Source organism: Cynoglossus semilaevis, chromosome 14, assembly GCF_000523025.1.
Source record: "Cynoglossus semilaevis isolate Cse_v1.0 chromosome 14, Cse_v1.0, whole genome shotgun sequence".
Taxonomy (NCBI): Eukaryota; Metazoa; Chordata; class Actinopteri; order Pleuronectiformes; family Cynoglossidae; genus Cynoglossus; species Cynoglossus semilaevis.
In genome coordinates, this window is record NC_024320.1 from 13,062,948 (window position 1) to 13,083,555 (window position 20,608).

The 20,608-nt window shown below is 40.3% G+C and overlaps 1 protein-coding gene across 1 annotated transcript in view; it reads left to right on the forward strand.

Moving 5' to 3' along the window:
* mgat5 (alpha-1,6-mannosylglycoprotein 6-beta-N-acetylglucosaminyltransferase) overlaps window positions 1–20,608 on the forward strand; it is a 44,997-nt gene that overhangs the window by 9,809 nt on the left and 14,580 nt on the right. The window contains exons 3-10 of the mRNA XM_008325203.3: window positions 1,388–1,552; window positions 8,376–8,452; window positions 8,839–8,928; window positions 10,744–10,815; window positions 11,777–11,938; window positions 12,848–13,017; window positions 13,421–13,555; window positions 17,728–17,861. Coding sequence (XP_008323425.1) covers window positions 1,388–1,552; window positions 8,376–8,452; window positions 8,839–8,928; window positions 10,744–10,815; window positions 11,777–11,938; window positions 12,848–13,017; window positions 13,421–13,555; window positions 17,728–17,861 — 1,005 coding nt within the window. The remainder of the gene's footprint in view (window positions 1–1,387; window positions 1,553–8,375; window positions 8,453–8,838; window positions 8,929–10,743; window positions 10,816–11,776; window positions 11,939–12,847; window positions 13,018–13,420; window positions 13,556–17,727; window positions 17,862–20,608) is intronic.

Here is a 20,608-nt window from a genome sequence, read left to right on the forward strand (position 1 = left end):
TTTTTATTGTTATGTTTTGGGGTGTTCTCATACCTTGTGTGTTAATTATTGCGGGGGGGGGGGGGGGGGGGGTCACAATCTGGAATTTTGCAAGCTTTTCATGAGAATGAGAGGTACATTACTTGTGTATCATCATAGGCAAAGGATTTGAAAAAGGAATTGATGTTTTCTGTTTTTGGTAAAAGTTAAGTAGGAAGAAAAAAAAGGAGAAAAGATATCTTATTAGAGAAACCCATTTTGTCTGAAATCCCAGTTTTATGGACGAAAAACAAAACCATTTTACAATTTAAAATCTGGTGCACTTACACAGATAGTACGTTTAATTACCACCCTCATAATTGAGACACAGTGGAGTATTAAAAGAAGCATGCTGAGAACAAATGTAATTACAGTATCTCACTTTAGATGTTACAAAACAGTTGGAGGTGGTAAACAGAGGGAATACCTAAACTCTGGAAAAAACCCTTTCTTTGCTTTCTGCACACTTCTCAGTGTGATGAATTCTGTCCATTACCTCAGTGAAACTTGCCAAAATCCATGCCCAGTGTAGAGAATTTAAAACCAGGTCACACATTAACAGGACTGCAAATGTCTATCGGCCTGAAGCCTGGACTCTGAAATCCGTTGACTTGTCGGGGGGGGGGGGGGGGGGGGGTGAAGGATTCTTGTTCATGGCCATTTCACACATGCAGCAGCAGAACCGGCGTTGTCTGCATGTATGTGTTCACCCCAACCATCAGCCTGGTCATGATGAAGGAGTGAAACATCTTCTTAAACACGACTGAGGTTTAATCTGCTGTGAAGGAATCAATCAGAGCAGATCTATATGTTTGCTTTGACTTACAACAAGAAAACTGAAGTCCACATTGGCCTACTGCTGTATCTCTAACTGTTAGACTCATTCATTTTACTGCACCCACTGTAAATGTTCAGGAAAGTCAAAATAGGAATTTTCATTGAGATTGTTCCTAATGAAGGATGAAAGGCTTCCTGCAAAATGAAACTACTTCAACTTAAAAAAACAAATCTGTATTTTACCCAAACCACATATAATAAGAATACTACTACTACTACTACTAATAATAATAATATATTCCAATAATTAAACAATAATACTGAATTATACCAGTAAATTATTGCAATTCAACATAAAATAAAAAATAAAATTAATATACATATTGTTTAAAAGACTTCAAGCGTTAATGCACAGTTTTAATATAAGAACACCCCCTTCATTTACATAAGTCTGTTTTCATTTTCACTTCAGATTTCTCTTTGCCAATAAAGCCAATTCTGAAATAATAATAGTATTTATATTAATGTCAATAAAGACAATACCAGTAATAATGATTTTCTGATGTTTTTTTGCTTCCTCTCCTGTTTGCAGACTTGAAGAAGACGCTTGCCGTACTGCTAGATAACATCATGTTACGTCTTGGAAAACTGGAGTCTAAGGTGGAGAACATCTACAATGCTACAGGGGGAAACCTGACCAACGGTACCAGCACCAGCACGCCCACCGCCAACAACCCAGAGAAGGTTAACGTGGCAGGTACTGTAGGTGTTTCATATTCTTGATGTGGAATTCTTCTCTGTAACATGAGACAGTACATTTGACTGTGGTATGCACAGCAAATAGAGACACTGACGTCAAAAGAACATGGGCTACAGTGTAACTTCCATTCCAGAGGCAAACGGCCGCCTCAACTCTGCCAGTTTTACTCAGTGCACACACTGGGCTTTATCAGAACCCAGACCTCCATCCTTGGATCTAATACAAATCAGGCCTCTGCTCATGCTGCGTGACCCTTTTTATTAGTTCTCATTGATTTTACTGCCAACGCTGAGATGATGAATTCTGCCTCAGCTGACAGAGTGAGCTGTTGATTCTTTTTGCGACTCTGCTGGGACTTGGTCTGTGCTCCCACTGCAGCCTTTTACTGCAGGAATGTGGAATAAAATGTCATAGCAGCAATTAATTTCTCATTAGATAGTAAATGCAACAGGTTCACTGTTGATGCTGTCGTATTTAGCTTTGGGATTTTTTGAGAAGTTTTCAGTTCTGGAACCAGGATCAAAATAATTGTTGATTTGTGATCTTTTGTAAGAAGTCCCTTGACTTTTGTTTGTTCTACTATTGTTAACAGAAAGAAGGCTGTGATAATGTGAATGGCTCTGAAACAGGCCCATGAGTTTCAATTATAACTCCCCATATATGGTGGGAACATTATACCTTTTCTGAATACATTAAAACAAATGATAATGGCTGGAATTTCTGAGGTTTTTAAAATGGGTGATTAAAGTGAAGTTACCTGTTTTACATGTACACTTGTAATCGTAATTGTGCGTCAGTCCTTCTGCCGCTCATTAGGCTGATGACTGTCACCATTCAAGCCAAGAGTTTTAGTGAGTGTGTGGAAGCCAACAGCAGTAGCACTAGCACTGAGCAGGCCTGTGTGCATGTGTGTACTTTATTAGTATTGATCCATGTTCTGAGGTAGTAAACAGGAGAAGATGGTACTAAAGGCAGGAACCAGGTTCCCGAAGTTTTGGCATTGAAGAACTTGTCTAAAAGTGCTGTTTGTCAATAATCCCTCACCCTTCCTCTAATTTGTAAAATTAAAAATAAAAATCAGGGAAATCAGAGTGTTCTTCAGGTTTGTCTTACCGTTTCAGAAACTCGACCCCTGTCCTTTCTATCCTGTATGTGCAGTGAGCCCATGGTTCTCGCCTTTCACTGTGACAAACAGAGATGTGAGGAAATCAATAGCCGCCAGAGACAATGCAGTGAAGATTCCTTGAGTCGTGAATTCTCCAGGTTTTGTTGATGGTGAATAAAAGAGATGCAGAGGGACATTGAGCTACACATCAGCTCCATGTCACTGGAGAGACTGAAGAGACAACCAGGAACTGACAAACAGTAGCTAAACATAACCAACTGACTAATCACTGCATGTGTCCATCTCTGTCTGCAGCAACCAAGGACAGATTGGTTTATAAATAGAAGAGGCTTCTGCTCCAGCAGAGTCTGTCCTTCAGTGAATGCAGCAACATTTAAGACCGTTCTTAGCAGAAATCGATGGCGCTCTCATTGCATGATTAGTGAGTGTAACAGAACAAGAGCCAATCGATCAGCAAACCAGTAACCTGTCATTTCACCTGAACCTTTATTTTTCAGGAAAAGTGACAAAGTGACAATCATCGGCGTTGTGACTGAAAGGTGTATTTCTAACGTCCTCATTTTTACACAATTTACTCTCAGGCAGAAGTTAACCCTTCTCAGCCCAGCTTGCAACTTAACAGGTGTGCTGCTGCTGCTGCTGCTGCTGCTGCTGCTCTTTGTGTAATGCACGCCCTTCATTAGAACCTTGAGACCTTTGAGGCAGACAGGAAATTCTTCTCGCCTCCACATCCTGTTATAACCTGCCTTTGTGTTCGTCAGTCGAATGCTGGCTGCACTTCTTCAAAACTCCAGGCCTGTGTGTGTGTGTGTGTGTGGGTGTGTGCATGTGTGGGTCTGTGCGTGTGCGTGTGTGTGTGCGTGTGTGTTTTTGGTAGTATTAGCCTGTCTACACTTGTCTTCACAGTGAAGCTGACTTTCTGATCGGCCTCTTCTCTCTTCACCGTATTAAAACACTGTTTCTACCTGTGTTTCTTCATTGTCAGCATCAGATTTATTGGTCTATATTGGTTCATTGGTCCGAGCTCATCACGTCAGACGGGTTGGTGATGAGGATGTGCTGATGTAAAGGCACTCTGGCACAGTGCAGTAATATAGCAGCCAAGTGAGAAAGGCATCATCCTCGTCTGTTTGGGAGAGGTCCAACGCTCACTTGACTTGACATTGTTTCTCTGCCTCCCTTTGTTGGACATGAAGGGAACATTGTATGTTGTGCCTCATGCTGATACAACTTCAGGTTTTTCTACTTCCACAAATGCACACAGACTGGAGCAGCATTCTTTAGATTCTGTGGAAATGCAAAATAAAAATAAAAATAACAAAGGACACAACAGCCTAGATATGACATCATACCTGTGACAAACCGTCCCACCCTGTGTTTCGGTTGATGCATACAGTTAAAACGAAATATTTTAAAGCTCAACCTCTTCATGTATGATAAGGAAATCATACATGAAAGCCTTTATTTTTGTGTGTGCTTTTGCCAAATACTCCTCGCAGTCGATGCCCCGGTCTTCTAGAAACAAAGATAAGGAGCTGTGCTGCAGTTTCTGCCTCCCAGCGTCTTATTGTATACATTCCCTTTGTTATTATGATCCACACTGCCAGCTACTCGTCGTTCCAGGACAGTGACACACATGAGCGTAAACTGAAACTGCTATGCAGACGATCAAAGACAAAGTTCTATTTAAATTCTGCTCTATGGAATTACTCACAAGACAAAAAAGACCTTCAATAGCTTTAAGGTTAGTTCTTAGTTTTGCTGTTCTTAGTCTGAAATTCTTTTTCAAAAGGACATTTATGTACTTGTCAAAAACGGACACAGTAGCTACCTTTTACTGCCACCTACTGTGGTCAGTTTCTTCCCTCTCAGGTAAAAGTGGGTTGTACAGTATTGTGTTACGGCCAAGACAGTGGTATACATTTACTAAATCCCCCCCTTTTGTTTTTGAAGTATTTAAGGCAAACTTGTTGTACCTGTTCTGCTGAGGATGTTTTGTGAAGATGTGGTAGCCAACACTCAAAAGAGGCAGTAATGGGCGACTCTGACTACAGCGACAGAGGAAGATCTTAAAGCTCGAAGTTAAATACAATCATAGACGATCCATGATGTGCTGCTCAGACACCTGGCCCATAAAGCCAAGGGCTTATCCCTTCAGGGTGCACCAGGGATTATTCCTGCCAGCGGCCAACAGAACCTTCAGCTCCTGGTTCTGAGAGTCATTGCCGATCTTACTTCATAACGTTGTATTTGTACTGTAAAATAGTTTGTTTTTGTGGAGTATTTTTATTAAGCCCTTTTTAAAATCTGCTACACATGGTGTTTTGTGAGCTTATTTGATTATACCCTATTTTGTTATACTTTTAAAATATTTTCTACATATTTCACCTTTCCCCTGGGGACCAATAAAGTATTTTTGATACTTTACCCCCGCCGCCCATTTTCGATTTTCACTGGAACCTTAGTCATTACCCTGCAGCTTCAAGAACCAATCATGTCTCGTGTGTCCTTGGGCTGCTCTCACTCCAGAATCCCATTTTTCCTCCTGGATATTTTGGGGACAGAGAAAAGTCGTGTGCTGATTAGCAGAACGTTGCAGCACAAAGAGGGATTGATTACAGCCAAACCCAGTGAAGCAGAGGTGGACAGAGAAATGGGAAACTGGACGTGGGCAGGTGAACAGGGGTTACAGGAGGAAATTTGGATCTCTTTTTCCTGACTCTCAGACCAGAAATAGAGACAGAGGAACCTGTTTCAAACACATGGCCGTAGCAGTAGGAAATCTGTGTGGTGCATGAGACGGCCACACAAGTGTTTTCCAGAAGGTCTTTGGTCATGTAAGGTTTGCCAGAAAGGTGGCTTACCACCACATGCATACTGTACAAGACAAGAGTCTTTGTTATTTAGGAATTCAAAACAGACCTAATTAAGAACAAACGTGCAGGGACTTTTAAAAAAAAAACAATTGATGGAATGAAAAAAAAACAACAAAAAGAACTGGTCCTGGTCCAGTGTTATATTACAGCCGATCAATCTCAACGACAGCTCATAAAAAGTCCTGACATTAATAATCTGTCATTTTATGAGTCTGACTTTAGCTCTTCTCTTTGCAGCACCACAACCTCAACATCTTTCACAGGCTGGAAATGTCTATAGGATCCTTTTTAAATGAACATTAAGTTCATATAAAGTCATGAAAATGAACTCACTTGGTTTATAAGGACAGCAATCTCACCTTCTCACTTTCCTTATTTTTTGTTCCTATGTCTCTGTCGAACCCACAGTCACTGAAGTACTGGGACTTTGTCATGGCTATTTCCTAGTATTGGTGTCTGCTGTGGAATCGGTTCTTTAAAAAATAAATAATTTTTTTAAAGAATGAAATGAATGAAAATGTATTGAAAAAATGTAAAAATACATTAATAGTTGATCTCTAGAGTGAGTTTCTGAGTTGAATGATGTGGAAATGATGCTCGGTGTGGAGGGGGTTTCCCTGAGAAGTGTGTGTTCTGTGAAGACTGGTCCATCAGAGGAGCTGCCGTTTGTCTAATTGATGAGTTTCTGCTACTGATGCCAGGATGTACACAAACTTTCACAAACCCATGCTGTTTTCTCCACTTCCTTCTGCAAAGTGCATCTAAAATTAGGCTCTATCTGCCAAGTTCTTTCCTCCTCATCCTTTATTTCTCTTCCTCTCATCGCAGGTAGCGGTTCTGTTAACTGCCAGGACATTTCTCGCTGCGATGTTAAGTAAATTAATGTCAGCAAACAATAGGGCCTTTGGCAGATTATCTGGTATTTCAGTGGAAGAATTGAATTGAAAAGAAAGTGTCAAATAGAGCGATAGAGAATCAAGACGAGGAGGAAGAAAGAAGACATGAAACAGATTAAGAAAAAACAGATGTTCCACTGTAGTTCTGCAGCTGTCAAATGTCAGATTACCTCATGGCCTTGGAAAAAACACTCAGAGGGAGAGAGAGAGGGAGAGGGAAAGGGGAAAATAAACTTGTGGTTAAGATTTCTCCAGCTATCCAGAGAGAGGACATTTAGGAGCAGTCGGATCACTATCAGTGACCTCAGTGCTGGATGATCTCATCTCTGTTATCGTTCCGGCTCTTAATTATTAAATCCTTTGCCAATTACCTCTTTCTGAACCTTTCCCTGATCCAAGCTCGCTGCCAAAGCTGTTATGATTCCACCAGCTGGAAATTCTTGTTTTTTTGGGAGCAGTTGTTTACAATAATTATTTTTTGACTAACTTTGGGTTTTGAGTTTTTGGGGAAACCTTTATCGATATCATTGACAGTGTCTATTTATTGTGTTTAGTTTTGTGTTTTGCAAGACTTGAGCTATTTCTGGGCTTTCTTTTCTGTGTTTTGGCCCACATTTTAAATGTTGTGTCATTTTATGTCTATTGTGCTTATTTATGGACTTTTTTGTAGCTAACAGAGACTTTTGTCACATGATCGCAGCCATAAAGTGATGAAGTTTGTCCCATCAGTTTTGTTTCAGGTGACTGTCTTTGTTACTCAGCAGATGACGGTTGTGATCTCATTGTTTTCCCTTTCAAATGCTGTACACCCAGTTCTTAGTGGTTAAGGGCTGAGAGCTGTTATATTTAGCCACTCCTTGGCAGCAGCGTCTTCTGCAGGTTAAGGCAACAACATTTGCCATTTACCTGCTGGCAGAATGACAGGCGGCATAATTTGCTTAGTTGTCACTTCAAATCTGTGAATCAAAACAGCAAAACAATCATAGGTATATCAGAACCTCCAAAGTACTTACAGCTAAGACTCAGACAATAGTCAGTAAATTAATTGATCGCACGATAAATCAAGTCAATAATTTTGCCGACCTTGATAAATTGCCAAGTGAATGCGTGTTTGTTTTCCGCTCTACTTTAAACAGACTGGATGCCAAGGAGTTGAGTAAGCGAGTGAACCCTCTTGTCATCCAGTAGTTCTTCCTAGACTCTTCTGGAAAAAAAACCTACCAACCAGAGCCCTGCTGGAATGACATCAGCCATGTTTGCTGTTGTTTTTACTAAAGACATTGTCAATGTTCAGGTGGGATTGACACATCTCTCAGCTTCATGTGGTTTTCCCCAATAAAAGGACAATTTTCCTGACAGGCGGTCGTATATCAAGAACCACAGATCAACCACAGGCTTCAGCTATTAGGACTAAATGATGGGGCTCATGTCAGTGTGCCAAGGAGCTCACCACTGCAGAAGAAAGCCTTTTATTTTTCAATAAAGCCCCAGCACAGTTGTCTGTTTTGAACAATTTTGATTTCCATTACAGAGATGGAAAAAGGACCCCTGTGTCATATTCAGTCAAACAATGTAACATCATTTAAATCTAAACTGATGGGATCAGTGGGCTTTAAAAACAGAGCTGAGGAACTGACAGGAGACAAACACAAGTCTTTGCTATAAAACCATAACTGTTCAAGGCTGTGTCTCACCTTGGTCTTTATAAAAAAACACCTCTGTCCTTTTGGCAGAGCCTGACAGGAAATTGATCTTGTCTAAGGTAATCTTACATTTTTCTTCCCTCTAGGAGCAGACACGGTGTACTGCACAGCGCACGTCTAAGGATTACTGAAATGTGAAACTTCTGATGCACTGCTAGGAGCAGTCGTCCCGACTGTTTTGACCATAAATGATTTTCATTTCTTATCTCCGTCCCTCAGATCTCCTGAATGGGGCACAGGAGAAGTGTGATCTGCCTTCTCTGGATGGTTTCCCTCACTGTGAGAGCAAACTGAAGGTGAACACACACACACACAGACACACACACACACACACATCCATGAATTTAACAACTCTTTGTTGTCAGTGAGGGTGACCTGGCACAACATCGTTAGCGTGATTGGAAGCCTGTGTGAAATTTGTAACAGTTTTCCTCAACAACATTTCTAGAAAGTGTTACTCACCTTTTTGAAACCTTTTTTTTTTTTTTTTTTGGATTTAAGTCAGGGATTTAACATGACAGACTAAAGCGGGTTTGACTTAATGTTACAGACTGAAGCGTCCCATCAGTGAGCTTACACACCAACCATACGCAGCAGCAGTAGACCTGCTGATCCTATGCTGTCTGAAATGTAGAAACCCAGTTTAATTATAATTTCCTTATTTTCATTTGCTTTTCCTCAGTGGATGAAGGACATGTGGCGTTCAGACTCCTGTTACAGCAGCTACGGCGTGGATGGGTCCACCTGTTCCTTCTTCATTTACCTCAGTGAGGTGAGTCCCTGATCCTCAAACAAACAGATGTAGTAATCAAGTTCATCAGAGGGGTTCCTAAGAGAACCAGAGTTCGACTTCACTCTCATGGACCAGGGATAACCCTGTGATTTAGGAGGACTGTTAATGGAGCTGTAGATGATAATCTGGTGCGTACTGTACACTGTTCTACTTTCATTTATTCTCCACCTGTAGCCTGGTACTAAATGACAAACAACCCTGTACTGGTGGGGCTCGGTTGGTGCAAACCTCCACCTTGAATTGCAGCCAATATGGAAATGTGAAACAATGGAATGCCAGCACACTATGTTGTACAAAGTTCATAAAAAAACATTTAAAATAACTTTTTTTTTTCAGTTGCTCAAAATCCTGCTACATTTTCACTTGAAAGCAAAAATGTTTTATATCATGAAATGGCTGAAAAAGATTATTGCTGGATGAAAAAGTAAAAAAATGGCGCACACATTGTAGGATTTTCTTTATCATAATTAAAAAGGGACATAAGTAAAACGTTAAATACAAACACAAGCATAAAATGCATACAAAACCTACTTTACACAGTATCATGTCACAGAGCCATCTCTGCCTGGTGACATGTCACTGGTCAGTCTCTTCTCTCTGACAGTTGACAAATCTGGATGTTTGTGATTATATAGTATAATAAATAAAAATAATTAATTAAATAATTAATAATGGCAACAATAATGGCCAATAATGGCCATGGCAACACTGACTGGATTTTCATGTCAGAGAAGTGACATTGTTTCTTTGACTTCTGTCCCTTCAGATTTATTTCCCTTTTTCTTTTCTCAAATTCCTGTTCTTTTTACTTTACTCCCTACTGTGTTTTTTGTTCTTCCCCACATTTTGCTTTTTTCTTTAATATCCTCCTACATTCCCTCACTCTTCTCTATGTCCTCGTTATTTCCTCTCATTTTCCGTGTCTATTCCGCTGATTTAATAGACTCCAATACCTGACTTATATTTCATTTTCTGTCATTTTTGTTTGCCTAATTCTTACCCTCTGTCATTTGCTCTTGTTACCTCCCTTATACCTCTTCCCAGTCAACATGAAAAATGTAAATGTTTTTGTTATGGATGGTCATTTCCTCCTTTCTCAGACTGAGAAAGGTCTGGTCGGCCTCGTTGGTTATCTTGTTGACCGACAGGCCAGAGGCTGCTGTCATATTTGATTTAAATCAGATTCAAATCAACAAGGAAACACAGCGTTGGCACAATGGAGCCTTTTTTGAAACGGCTGAAGCTGTGAGAGAACAAAAAGAGAGTCAGACTGTGGTAAAGAAAGGTTTAATCTTGTATTTCTCCTATCGAACCACAGTTGAATGAAGCTAAAAATAATAATAATAATAGATTTTCCTCCTGTTTGGGGTGTTTGTTTAGACAAACATGGACAGGCCTGTTGCTGCGTCAGAATTAAGGATTAAAATGGGATCTACTTCTTCAAAGGAAGTAAATACCACTAACAGTCTTGACGCAATACTTTCTCTCTGTGGCTGGCAGTTGCAAAACAAACTTGATTAAAATAGTGTTGACATTGTTGTCTTAGCACAGTAACCCACACACTGTGGTTTCACTGAGGCAGGGAAAAATCACAGGAGCTGACATTTCACACTGCAACATTTTTACAATATAATAAGTAAAATAGTTCTGTTCTGTGTCAGATTAATTATATTGAAAAGTCAACGTCATTCATCCTTAACTCAGAAGTGTGCTCCTGCCACCTGCTCCTCCTGCTCCTCCTCCTCCTCCTCCTTCTAAAATGTGGTGTTACAAGTTTGGATGTTTATTTAACAGGTGGAGAACTGGTGTCCACGACTCCCTTGGAGGATAAAAACCCTGAGTGAAGACATAGATCGAAGACGACAGGTGAGACTCTGACCTTCGACTTCAAGTATCACACATGCAGAGCGGCTTCTAGAACAGGTTTTAGTCAATGGTAAATATTTCAATCAATAAATAAATATGTTCAGTGATTACTGTTAGAACCTGTTCAACTCTCCAACCAACCCCCTCTCACCCCCCCTCCCCCCACACACACACACACACATTATCTAGAACAAATTGAAAATGAAAAGTAAACTGTTTGTCATTGTGACACAGCACGCCTCTGCTTTGAACCCATCACATGAGCAGGGGGCAGCTCAAACACCCGGGGAGCTGGGTGTGGAGACGGTGACAAAGATAGTGAGACAAACAGTACACTATGTAGAGTTGTCGGTCCGGTTCTAGGACAGAGTCCATGAATGTAAATGTCTCTGTTTTTTTAAAGCCTCTCAGTAAAACTCTTAGGGACAATTCAAAGGTTTTAAGAGCTTTTCTTTTTCTCCAAACCCTTGAGAATTACTGACATAATATAAAAGTGATCACCTGTCAATGCGGCAGCTCACACCAATCCCACCTGAAGGAAACCGCCAACATTCCAGTCTCTCAGCAACAGAAGAATCAATACTGGACTCTCTTCTTGTCTCTAATCCTGTCTCCTCTGGGTGCAGCGCGGCCTCAGACTGAGCGTTGATGTCCTCTGACAGGCGTCTGAGATTTCAATTCAGGCCCAGGTTGTAATGAGTTCAGTGATTCAGGAAATGATTTCCTGTCGGGATGAGGAATGCTAATGCTGCGCAAACCACAGCATCTCAGCCACCTGAGCAGCTGCTAATGGATGACACCGTTCTCTCTCTGTCTTTGGCTTTTTGGAATTTGCAGGCAGCAAAGAAGAGAAGTTAAATTTGAATTGATACGAACAGGATAAGATCAGACTATTCCTGGAGAAAATGATCAAACCAAAATCAAGTAACCTAAAAAAAAACTGTGTGTGTGTTTTGTACAGGCTGAAGTGCGCACCAGTTTTGATGAGCTTTACCGTGTGATGTCACAGCGGGAAGAGTTTCGCTGGATGATGCTAAGAATCAAGAGAATGGCCGATCCTTGGGTCGACGCCATTCGCTCGCTGGCAGCCAAACAGAACCTAGCCAAGCGTCAGAGGAAGAAGGTGGGCTCAAGATGCATTTTTGTTTTTAAAAGCTCAAATAAAATTATATATTTTAAATATAAAAGGAGGATGTGTGGAAGGAACACAGTGTTCCACGGCAGGAGCATGAATGTTTTACATTCTTTTTGAAGTCATTTCTCATCATTGACAGTCCCAGTGCTGTTGTTGGAGATAATTGCAGGATTAATGAGTGAGGAGTAATTTCCAAAAGAGATTCATTGCTGAACTGAAGAAGCAGCATCGGAAAATACCTGCGGACGGACCATTGTGTACAGGAGCTTTTTTTGTTTGTTTTTTTTAAGCTCTTGTGCCAAACCGTGAGGTTCACATCAGCACCTACGTATAACAGGGATCTAATGTGAATACCTCACAGAACCAGTGGAAAGTGTTGGTAACCTGGAGTTGGTTGGGTCAGGTCTTTCTCTAAAGCCTTGATAAAGCTGCTTTACAAATGTTAAGGACTTCACAAGATTTGGATATGACTTTAAAAAACATAAATGTAGAAATATTATCCTAAGACCTAGGGTTATATTTGTCGTGGTCTATTTTAATTTTAGTTTAGAAAGCTGCAGAGACCTTTGGAGATTTGCAGTCACACTTAGTGTGACACTGAGGTCTAAACAAATGATATGAAACACTAAGTCAATACATAAATAAAACATTTGAACCTCTAGGTAGAGGCAGCAGGGAATCAACAACTGTGCTGTGTAAAATCGCTGCCTTTCTCTGTGGGCTTTGGGAAGTCTTTATTAGTTTTTATGTCGATTATCAACTCTAATTTTAATTGCACGGGACTGTGCAAAGCAGTTCTTAAGACATCGTAGATTTAGGCGAAGACAACTTTATTTAGCTGGATTACCATGTTATCCCTGTAAAAAACATGCCTAACAACATTTTTCTACCCTGCAGATCCTCGTCCACTTAGGTCTCTTGACGAAGGAATCTGGATTTAAGATCGCAGAGAATGCTTTCAGCGGTGGCCCCCTGGGGGAGCTGGTTCAGTGGAGTGACCTGATAACTACACTCTACCTTCTGGGTCATGACGTTCGAATCTCAGCCTCTATTGCTGAGCTCAAAGAGTAAGTAACACATAAAACGTGTCTGTCCATGGAGCATCATCTTGAACCGCAATAAAAGAAAGAAGTGCAGGATTTTTTAACCTAAATCCCAGCACCACAGAAACCAAACCTAAGACCAGATTAAACCAAGGCCAAAGCTTTTAAGACGACATTATATTAAGACGACAGAACACTGTCGAAGAAGACAAGGTGAAGACTCAGAGTACCAGAGTACTTGAAGACTAAAAGTAGACCATGACTTTAAGGGACCAAGAACCAGAAATCTAGATGAGCAAATCATGGAGGACCGTTTTTGTCCATTTCTTTCTAAATGTCTGTGAATAAAGACTCAAACAGTTTGTCCATTTTTGTGTTATGATTAAAAAAATTTTTTTAAATTTTATTTTGTACTATATTTTCCCAGAATCATGCGTAAAGTGATGGGTAACAAGTCCAGTTGTCCCACTCAGGGTGACAAGATAGTGGAGCTCATCTACATCGACATTGTTGGACTCACACAGTTTAAGAAGACCCTGGGACCCTCCTGGGTCCACTACCAGTAAGTCTGCTCATTCTGCTGATTTCTTCTAGTTAATGGTACAGTAACATGTTCATGGTAATACCATGTGATGGTGATGTGGGAGGAAACACCATGTAGAGCTTCTTACCGTCCCTCAGTCCCCTGATTTCCCCTGCTCTACTTTCTTAAGTAAAGGGCTTGAGTTTAAGGAACTGTTTGCAACACAGTGGCTCTGTTTCCTGCTCACACTCACCACAGTTTCCCTGAAGGGCAGAGAAGCAGCAGCAAGGGCAGCAGTGGTGGCCATTGTTTGTGTCACCATCGCTCCTCTGCTCTATTCTTACCCTGATGACTCCACTGAGGACGGGGAACAAGACCTTGAGCCGCTGTTCAGTAAAATAGCTGTCATCAGTTTCCACTGCCAGGAAAAGAGCAGGAACTGTATGTCTGAGGGCACTAATGGCCCCGCCAGTTCCTCCTGTCAGTCACCAGCCTTTGTTTGGCATCGTCATCAAACTGGGTTTAGAATCAGGCTGCAGTTTTCTAACAGAATTATTTTGCTTTTTGTTGTCTGGTTCAGGGACTAATTTGAAGACAAAAACAGTTCAGTTCAGTTCCTGTTTTTTATGCAGCTACCCTCAGCTCCTGGACACAATACCTGCAGTGGAAACACACAGCAATTCAACAATGTCTAGGTATGGCAGTAGAGGAGTTCCGATTGTAATGTTTGGGCTGAATCCGAGTTCCAATGTATAACTTGCGGGATAGAGTTTTTTCAGTTGACAACATTGTGCAATAACAAAAGGTGTGAACATTCAAAATAAGTACTTTACTAAAGGTACCATTACAAATGTGAAAAATATTGTAACAGTCGGGATGTTCTATAATGGAGGAGGAGTCAACTGTTTACAGGTATGGGAGAGAAAGGAGGACGGTATGTGTGTGTGAGATAGTGGAGATAAAGAGAGATGAAATAGAGAAGTTGGAATTAACAACATTTAAATTCAGGTAAATATTCAGAGCAGGTTGTTGCCGTCTGTAATAAAGTTCAATAACACATAGTTCCTGGTACATTAGCAAGTTGCTGACAGTAGCTCATGTACACCGGGCTAGTACTCTTCTTCTTTACAGAAATGGCTTGGTTAGATTTTTTTTTTTAGAGAGAATTAAATCTGTAATGTACATTATTGTCATGGTCCCTTGTCCCTGGTATGATGAAATGGACAGGTTCCTAGTACTAGTTATTATATGGTAATAAACAAATCTATCAGTTGATAGTTTTTTGTGTTGTAGTAAAGTCACACATACAGTAGTTTCTTTATTCCCAGTAGTGTTTCTTTTCTAGAAACACACTCTTTGACCTTTCTACAGAACATTCCCCTGTCTTCTCACTGTAGTGTCATACCAATATGCCTAGATGGAGAAAAGATCTTCAGATGATTGTTGTCTGGATGTACAACTGTTCCTCTGAACGACTACAGCAAAGGCAGGATGCTGTTGAAAAACCAAACGAGAAAAAAGAAAAGAAATAAAGAAATGTGACTCATGATTTCATAATTTCCTTTTGCTGTTGTCTGCACTCTCTGTCGTTAACTCCTCATTCTGTGGAAGGAGTGATTGGGTTTTTTTTAACAGCTGCCGACTTACAGTCGGTACAAGAAAGAAAGTTTAAACCTCCCTCTTTCTTAAAAACAGAAATAGATGGAAGCAGCAGGTTATTGGATTTGGTGTACAGAAATCTTGGAATCCCTACGGACGTTGTTGCAGTTAGAGAATGACTGCAAGACTAGGTTTTGAAACATGAATGAAGAAGTGAAACTGAACCTGTTAAAAATAGTCGTTGGATCAACATTTTGTGCAAGTAGAATTCAGTTTTTCCTTAGTCCACAATTTCCACAGCCATAATGTCCTGGGGAGCTTGAAAGTAGGTCTTGAAAGGTGCTTAAAAGACTCCTGGGAAAAGGCGTTTTACCCTCCATCTGTTCAGGAGGACAGAAGGTTGTGGGGTTTTTTCCTGCAGGGCCAGTAGATATGACATGTTGAGTTGTTGTTGTCATCGTCGTCGTCGTTGTTGTTGTTGTTGTTGTTGTTGTCAGTGTAAAACGTTCCTCCTGGCAGACATTTTCCCAGTCCTTCTCTCTCTCTCAGGGCCTTTCACAAGTTCAGGCAGCCAGCTGTACAGCACCTGCTCAGAGGAGAACAGTGGAAGACAGTGAAGCAGGGAATGGTTTTGATGAGCTCAGAGTTTTTGGCTTCTTTTAAATGCTTCAGTTTATATCCAGGATTCTTCACTCTTCATATTTTGTGACATGTGAGACGTATTTGATAAAAGAAGACGATCAGAATGGTCGAAACAACAACATTGATGGTTCTTTGCTTTTTTCAGTTTAGGCTGTTGTTGTTGGGAATTCCTGTTAATTCTATGCTACATTATGGTTTCATATAAAAGAGTATAACTGGAGAACTAAACAAGAACGACTAACTTTTACCTACCCAATTAACGTTATTTAGATATACTGCGCTGAAGTATATGTTAAGCCACTTTTAGTTACATTTGTGCTCGACTGTACTTTACATTTCCAGATATGTGATGTTACCAAACCCAAAGACCATCGTAGCTATGTTTTCAATGGAGTTTTTATTCTTTCTTCTTATTTATTTTCTAATCCATAGAGCAGTGTGAAATACAACACAGCAGCAGTAGCTGCCAATGTGTTAGTAAAAAAGAGCAGGGAGGTTAATGTCTCCACTGCTCTCTCTCTCTCTCTCTCTCTCTCTCTCTCTCTTTCTCTCTCTCTCTCACAGCTTCACACAACCCCCCATTTTTCCAAGTATTGTTCTTTTTAAACCATACTTCAGGTTGTTTAACCTTTATAATGATTTATATAGTTCCTAAAAGTGCGCAGCTCACAGACAAAGTCATGAGCTGCACTGACGACCAGCTCTAGTTCTGGACATTACCTACATATGTGGAACCAGGATAGGTAGAACAAAACTTTCAGCCTCAGTTCAAGTCCACACAGATTTCCACAGAGTAAATGTGCTTTTTTTTTAAGTTCACAGAGTTCTACTGCTGCCTCTAGTGGTCAGTTAGTGGCATTGAGGTAAATCCCTACCTTGTGACAGATTTGAGCTGATGTAGATTTCACTCAGTTATTCTGTTGTTAAGTAGCTTCTTTAAAAATTGAATATTTTGGGAGCGATGATTATGAGATTTTCAGTGAATATTTCTCTTCCGTTTCATCCCAATAATCTAACTAGGGACGCTTTAATGTGGTGCAGCTGTGAGTCATAAATTTAATTTGACTTCCTCAACCAACAGTGTTTGATTCTCACCACATCTGAATTTAACCTTTTGCCACAGTTGTCAGAATGGAATGTATAATTGTCTTTTTAATATTAAATTTATCCCATAACCTCAGTTTTTAAATATTTGCATCAACCATTCTTACGTAAAGTCATTCTCCACTCAGTGGTTTCCAGATGTAGAAAAAACACCAACGCTCAGTTGGAATAAATAACAATAAATAACAGACTTTTCTGCAGTCTCTTCAACATATTTATTTACCGAGTGGGTTTAATTTTCTTGTTTTGCACTTCTTTAACTCTGAGCTGTTGTGTTTTTAAGTTTACGTCATCCGTCAGTGTCGTTATAGTCACGGATGCCCACGGGAGTAGAAACTAGTCTTTTATTACAGGTGGGCTCTGTGCCATTAGGATGTTTATTTCTAAAATATTGTTGACTCTTCAACTTGTGACTTTTTTCAGGCATTTCTTGGTACAGTTCATTAACATATTTTTGTTATGTTAATTATTTGAAGTTGTTTTGGACTGTGGGAACAGAATTCACCCTCCACATGTTGACGTATCTTGTGCGAGGCGTGAATGGATTTAAAGTTGTACTGTACCTTTAAGAATACCAATCTTGCTACATTTCCAGGATAATGTCAATGTTTATCTTCTGGTGTTTAGAGAGTGGGTTTAGGTGAATCTGTTTTGAATTCCCACACAGTAACCATTCTGCCAGAATTGCATTTTATTGTATTTGTATTTAGCCAACACCTGAAGATTCTTTGGTTTCTTATTCTTTCACCTAATTCTGAGCTAATCCTGGTTTTATTTAGTCTGTTGGGGATGTTGGTCTATTTTAGTTACTTTTTAAAACTTGTGTTAATCATTTCAGAAATATTATTGACTATTTCCCTTCACAGGTGTATGTTGCGGGTACTGGATTCGTTTGGTACCGAGCCAGAGTTCAATCACGCTCACTACGCCCAGTCCAAAGGCCATAAAACACCATGGGGAAAGTGGAACCTCAACCCCCAGCAGTTCAACACCATGTTTCGTAAGTGCTTTTCCTGGTTTCTTTATGGCAGTCGTTCTCCAATTTTTTCTGCTCTGTACCACCTGAGAAAAAATTGAGCTCTCTGAGTACCACCAACATTGGAGTATAGCAGCAGAGGCCTTCATTATACCTAATCAACTAGGACGTCAACACTGTGCTGTACAATCTGCTGTGACTGTCAACTTTGTGGGGTTTTAATGTTGGTGATGTGGAGCCATGGTGGGATGGTGGAGGATTCAGCAGCCACTCACAAGAGAACTGACCTTTTCCCCAGCATTGGGAGAAAGAGGAACCTCATTGCTGCAGTCCCTGTTAGTGAAGTGAAGCTGCAGCCACCGATGTACCTGAATGACGCCTTTGTGCTCTGATCAGAGCCCGTCTTTCTCGTTGCACACTGGAGCTTTTGCTATAGACTTGGTGAAGAGTCTCAGGATTAGATGCTATCGCTGCTGGAACAAGTGTGCGGTCGTTTGTAGTGTAAAAAAAAATCTCCGTCAGGCCTCGTGTGGAGACAAAAGCTGACGATTGCCTGGGCAGACTCTCACAGTTTGTCCACTGATGGTTATCTGCACTTTGGTCTCATGTCAGGGCTGTCCAGATGACAGTCCAGGTATTGGATTTTATATTGCTTTTATCCAATTTCATAGTGTGTCAACATGATGATAAAGCCATGGTTATATATTTTTATTAATGGTGATTATTATCCTTGGTTGAGAGCAAACACACGTGAGGTTTATGGACTGAGGTAAATGCACTCAAAAAAGAAATCAGTCCCATCCAATCAGTGGGACATTTGACAGAAACGGAACAATTTTTTGGCCACTGAATAGGTTATTTTGACATCAGCAACTCAGTTTACGTTGTTTGAGCTGCTACATTTATCTTTAGTGCGCTGCAGTTCTTTATCCTGATTGTTTCATTTGTCATTATAAGACAATGCTCCATAAATCTTCCATCCAGGGAATTCTGGGAGGCCTCAGGCTAGAAATCAGAAAGAACATGTGCAAATTGACTCATTAATCTGTTTCAAAGTCAGAATGTTTTGGTGCTAGTTGAGTAAATGTCACCGAACACAGAAATCATTTATAACATATTTACAGATTCCTCTATTTATTTATTTCTTGTGTAAAGCTGCAGATTTACGGAGCCCCTAAGGGAAAATCATTGATGACAAAAGGTGCACACGAGTTCCTGCTGTGTAAACACGAGAAACTATTGCTTGAGCACTAAAAAGTTATTACGCGATCACAAGAGATTTATCTCATGCGCACGTGAAAATATTGTTAAAGCACGAGAAACGTTTTCCTGTATAGTGGTCGTCTGAGTTTTTTTGGCAGTAACATCCTTTCCATCTGTAGAAATGTCCGTTTCAGAGTTAATAGTTCTATTTTAAGCACAATTGGACCGACAATGCGCAGGTCATCTATAGCTATAATCTAGATTTAAAAGTTGTATACAATACAATATGTAGTATTTATAAATGACACACGACATATCAAAGTAGAAAAAGTTGTTTTTTTAACAAAAAGATACACACAAAACTCTTGAAGGACCAACTTTTGCCTAGATCCAAAAACTCATCCACGGTAACGGTCTTTTGAACAGTTGGGTGGTTTGTTCATAATGACCGACCTCGTAAAAATGTAACCCTCCTGATTCAACTCACCAACTCTCTTTGGCAGCACACTTATAGCCGGCGTGCCGAATTTGTGCTCCGTCAGAGCGGCTTCTCTGCCATAGATGTTGCAGGTGCATTATTTATTGATATAAATATAAAGGCCTCTGGATCTGAAATAGTTTGCATCAGGCTTTAAAAATAAAACATACAACAAAAATAAACAAATAAATCTTTTAGCAGCAATAGTCTGATGGAGTTAAATGTCTTGTGCAGACAAAGGTATCAAACAGACATTCCTGGTGAATTGTACACACGTATTAAGTCAATGCTTGGATTTCAACCTGTCTTAGCCAGTACAATACTCACCTGGTTGTCCACCTGGTTGTCCACCTGGTTGTCCACCTGGTTGTCCAGGCAGCTTGAAGTACATTCACACCTCATTAAATTGAAGCCTGCAGGTTGTACTACAATCACTCACTACAGTTTGGCTGTAAACTACTGTGGTTTTATTCATTGAGAAATACTCTACTGCTGCTGTAAGTATCTCTGTAGGTGGAGTTATTTTCAAACCTCCAGGCTCCAGTGGAACACTCCACAGTCTGTGATCGCCAGGATCAGCTCAGCTCAGCTCACTGGCATTCAAACTAAGAGAAAACATATAAGTCACCCACTGAGTAAATGTGTCAGTGACAACGTTCAACAATGTTTGTTTAACCAAGCTTGTTAGCTGAGCCTGGATTAGTTGACTTTTTTTAGGCACAGCTCCAAGAAAAAAAAAGAAGGAATCTGCTGCAGATGAATGGTCGTTTCACTTTGGCACAAATGTCAGAACTTGAAAACTGGGTGTCAGTGATGCAGACCATTTGGTTGATATTGTCCAAAGGCTGATTTACCATATTTAAAAACACTATTGTCCATTGATAGATGTCAGATTTTAAGCATCCTGTGAATAAACAAGAAGATTAAGGAAAATAATTCAACTTAAACACGAGCTGCAGTCGTTTCTGGAACTACTTTCAAATACTGACATCTAACTTGCTGGTATTGTGCCTGGAATTTAGTACAAAATCATTGTGTGTGTGTGTGGGGGGGGGGGGGGGGGGGGGGGGGGGAGGGAAAAACCAAGCAA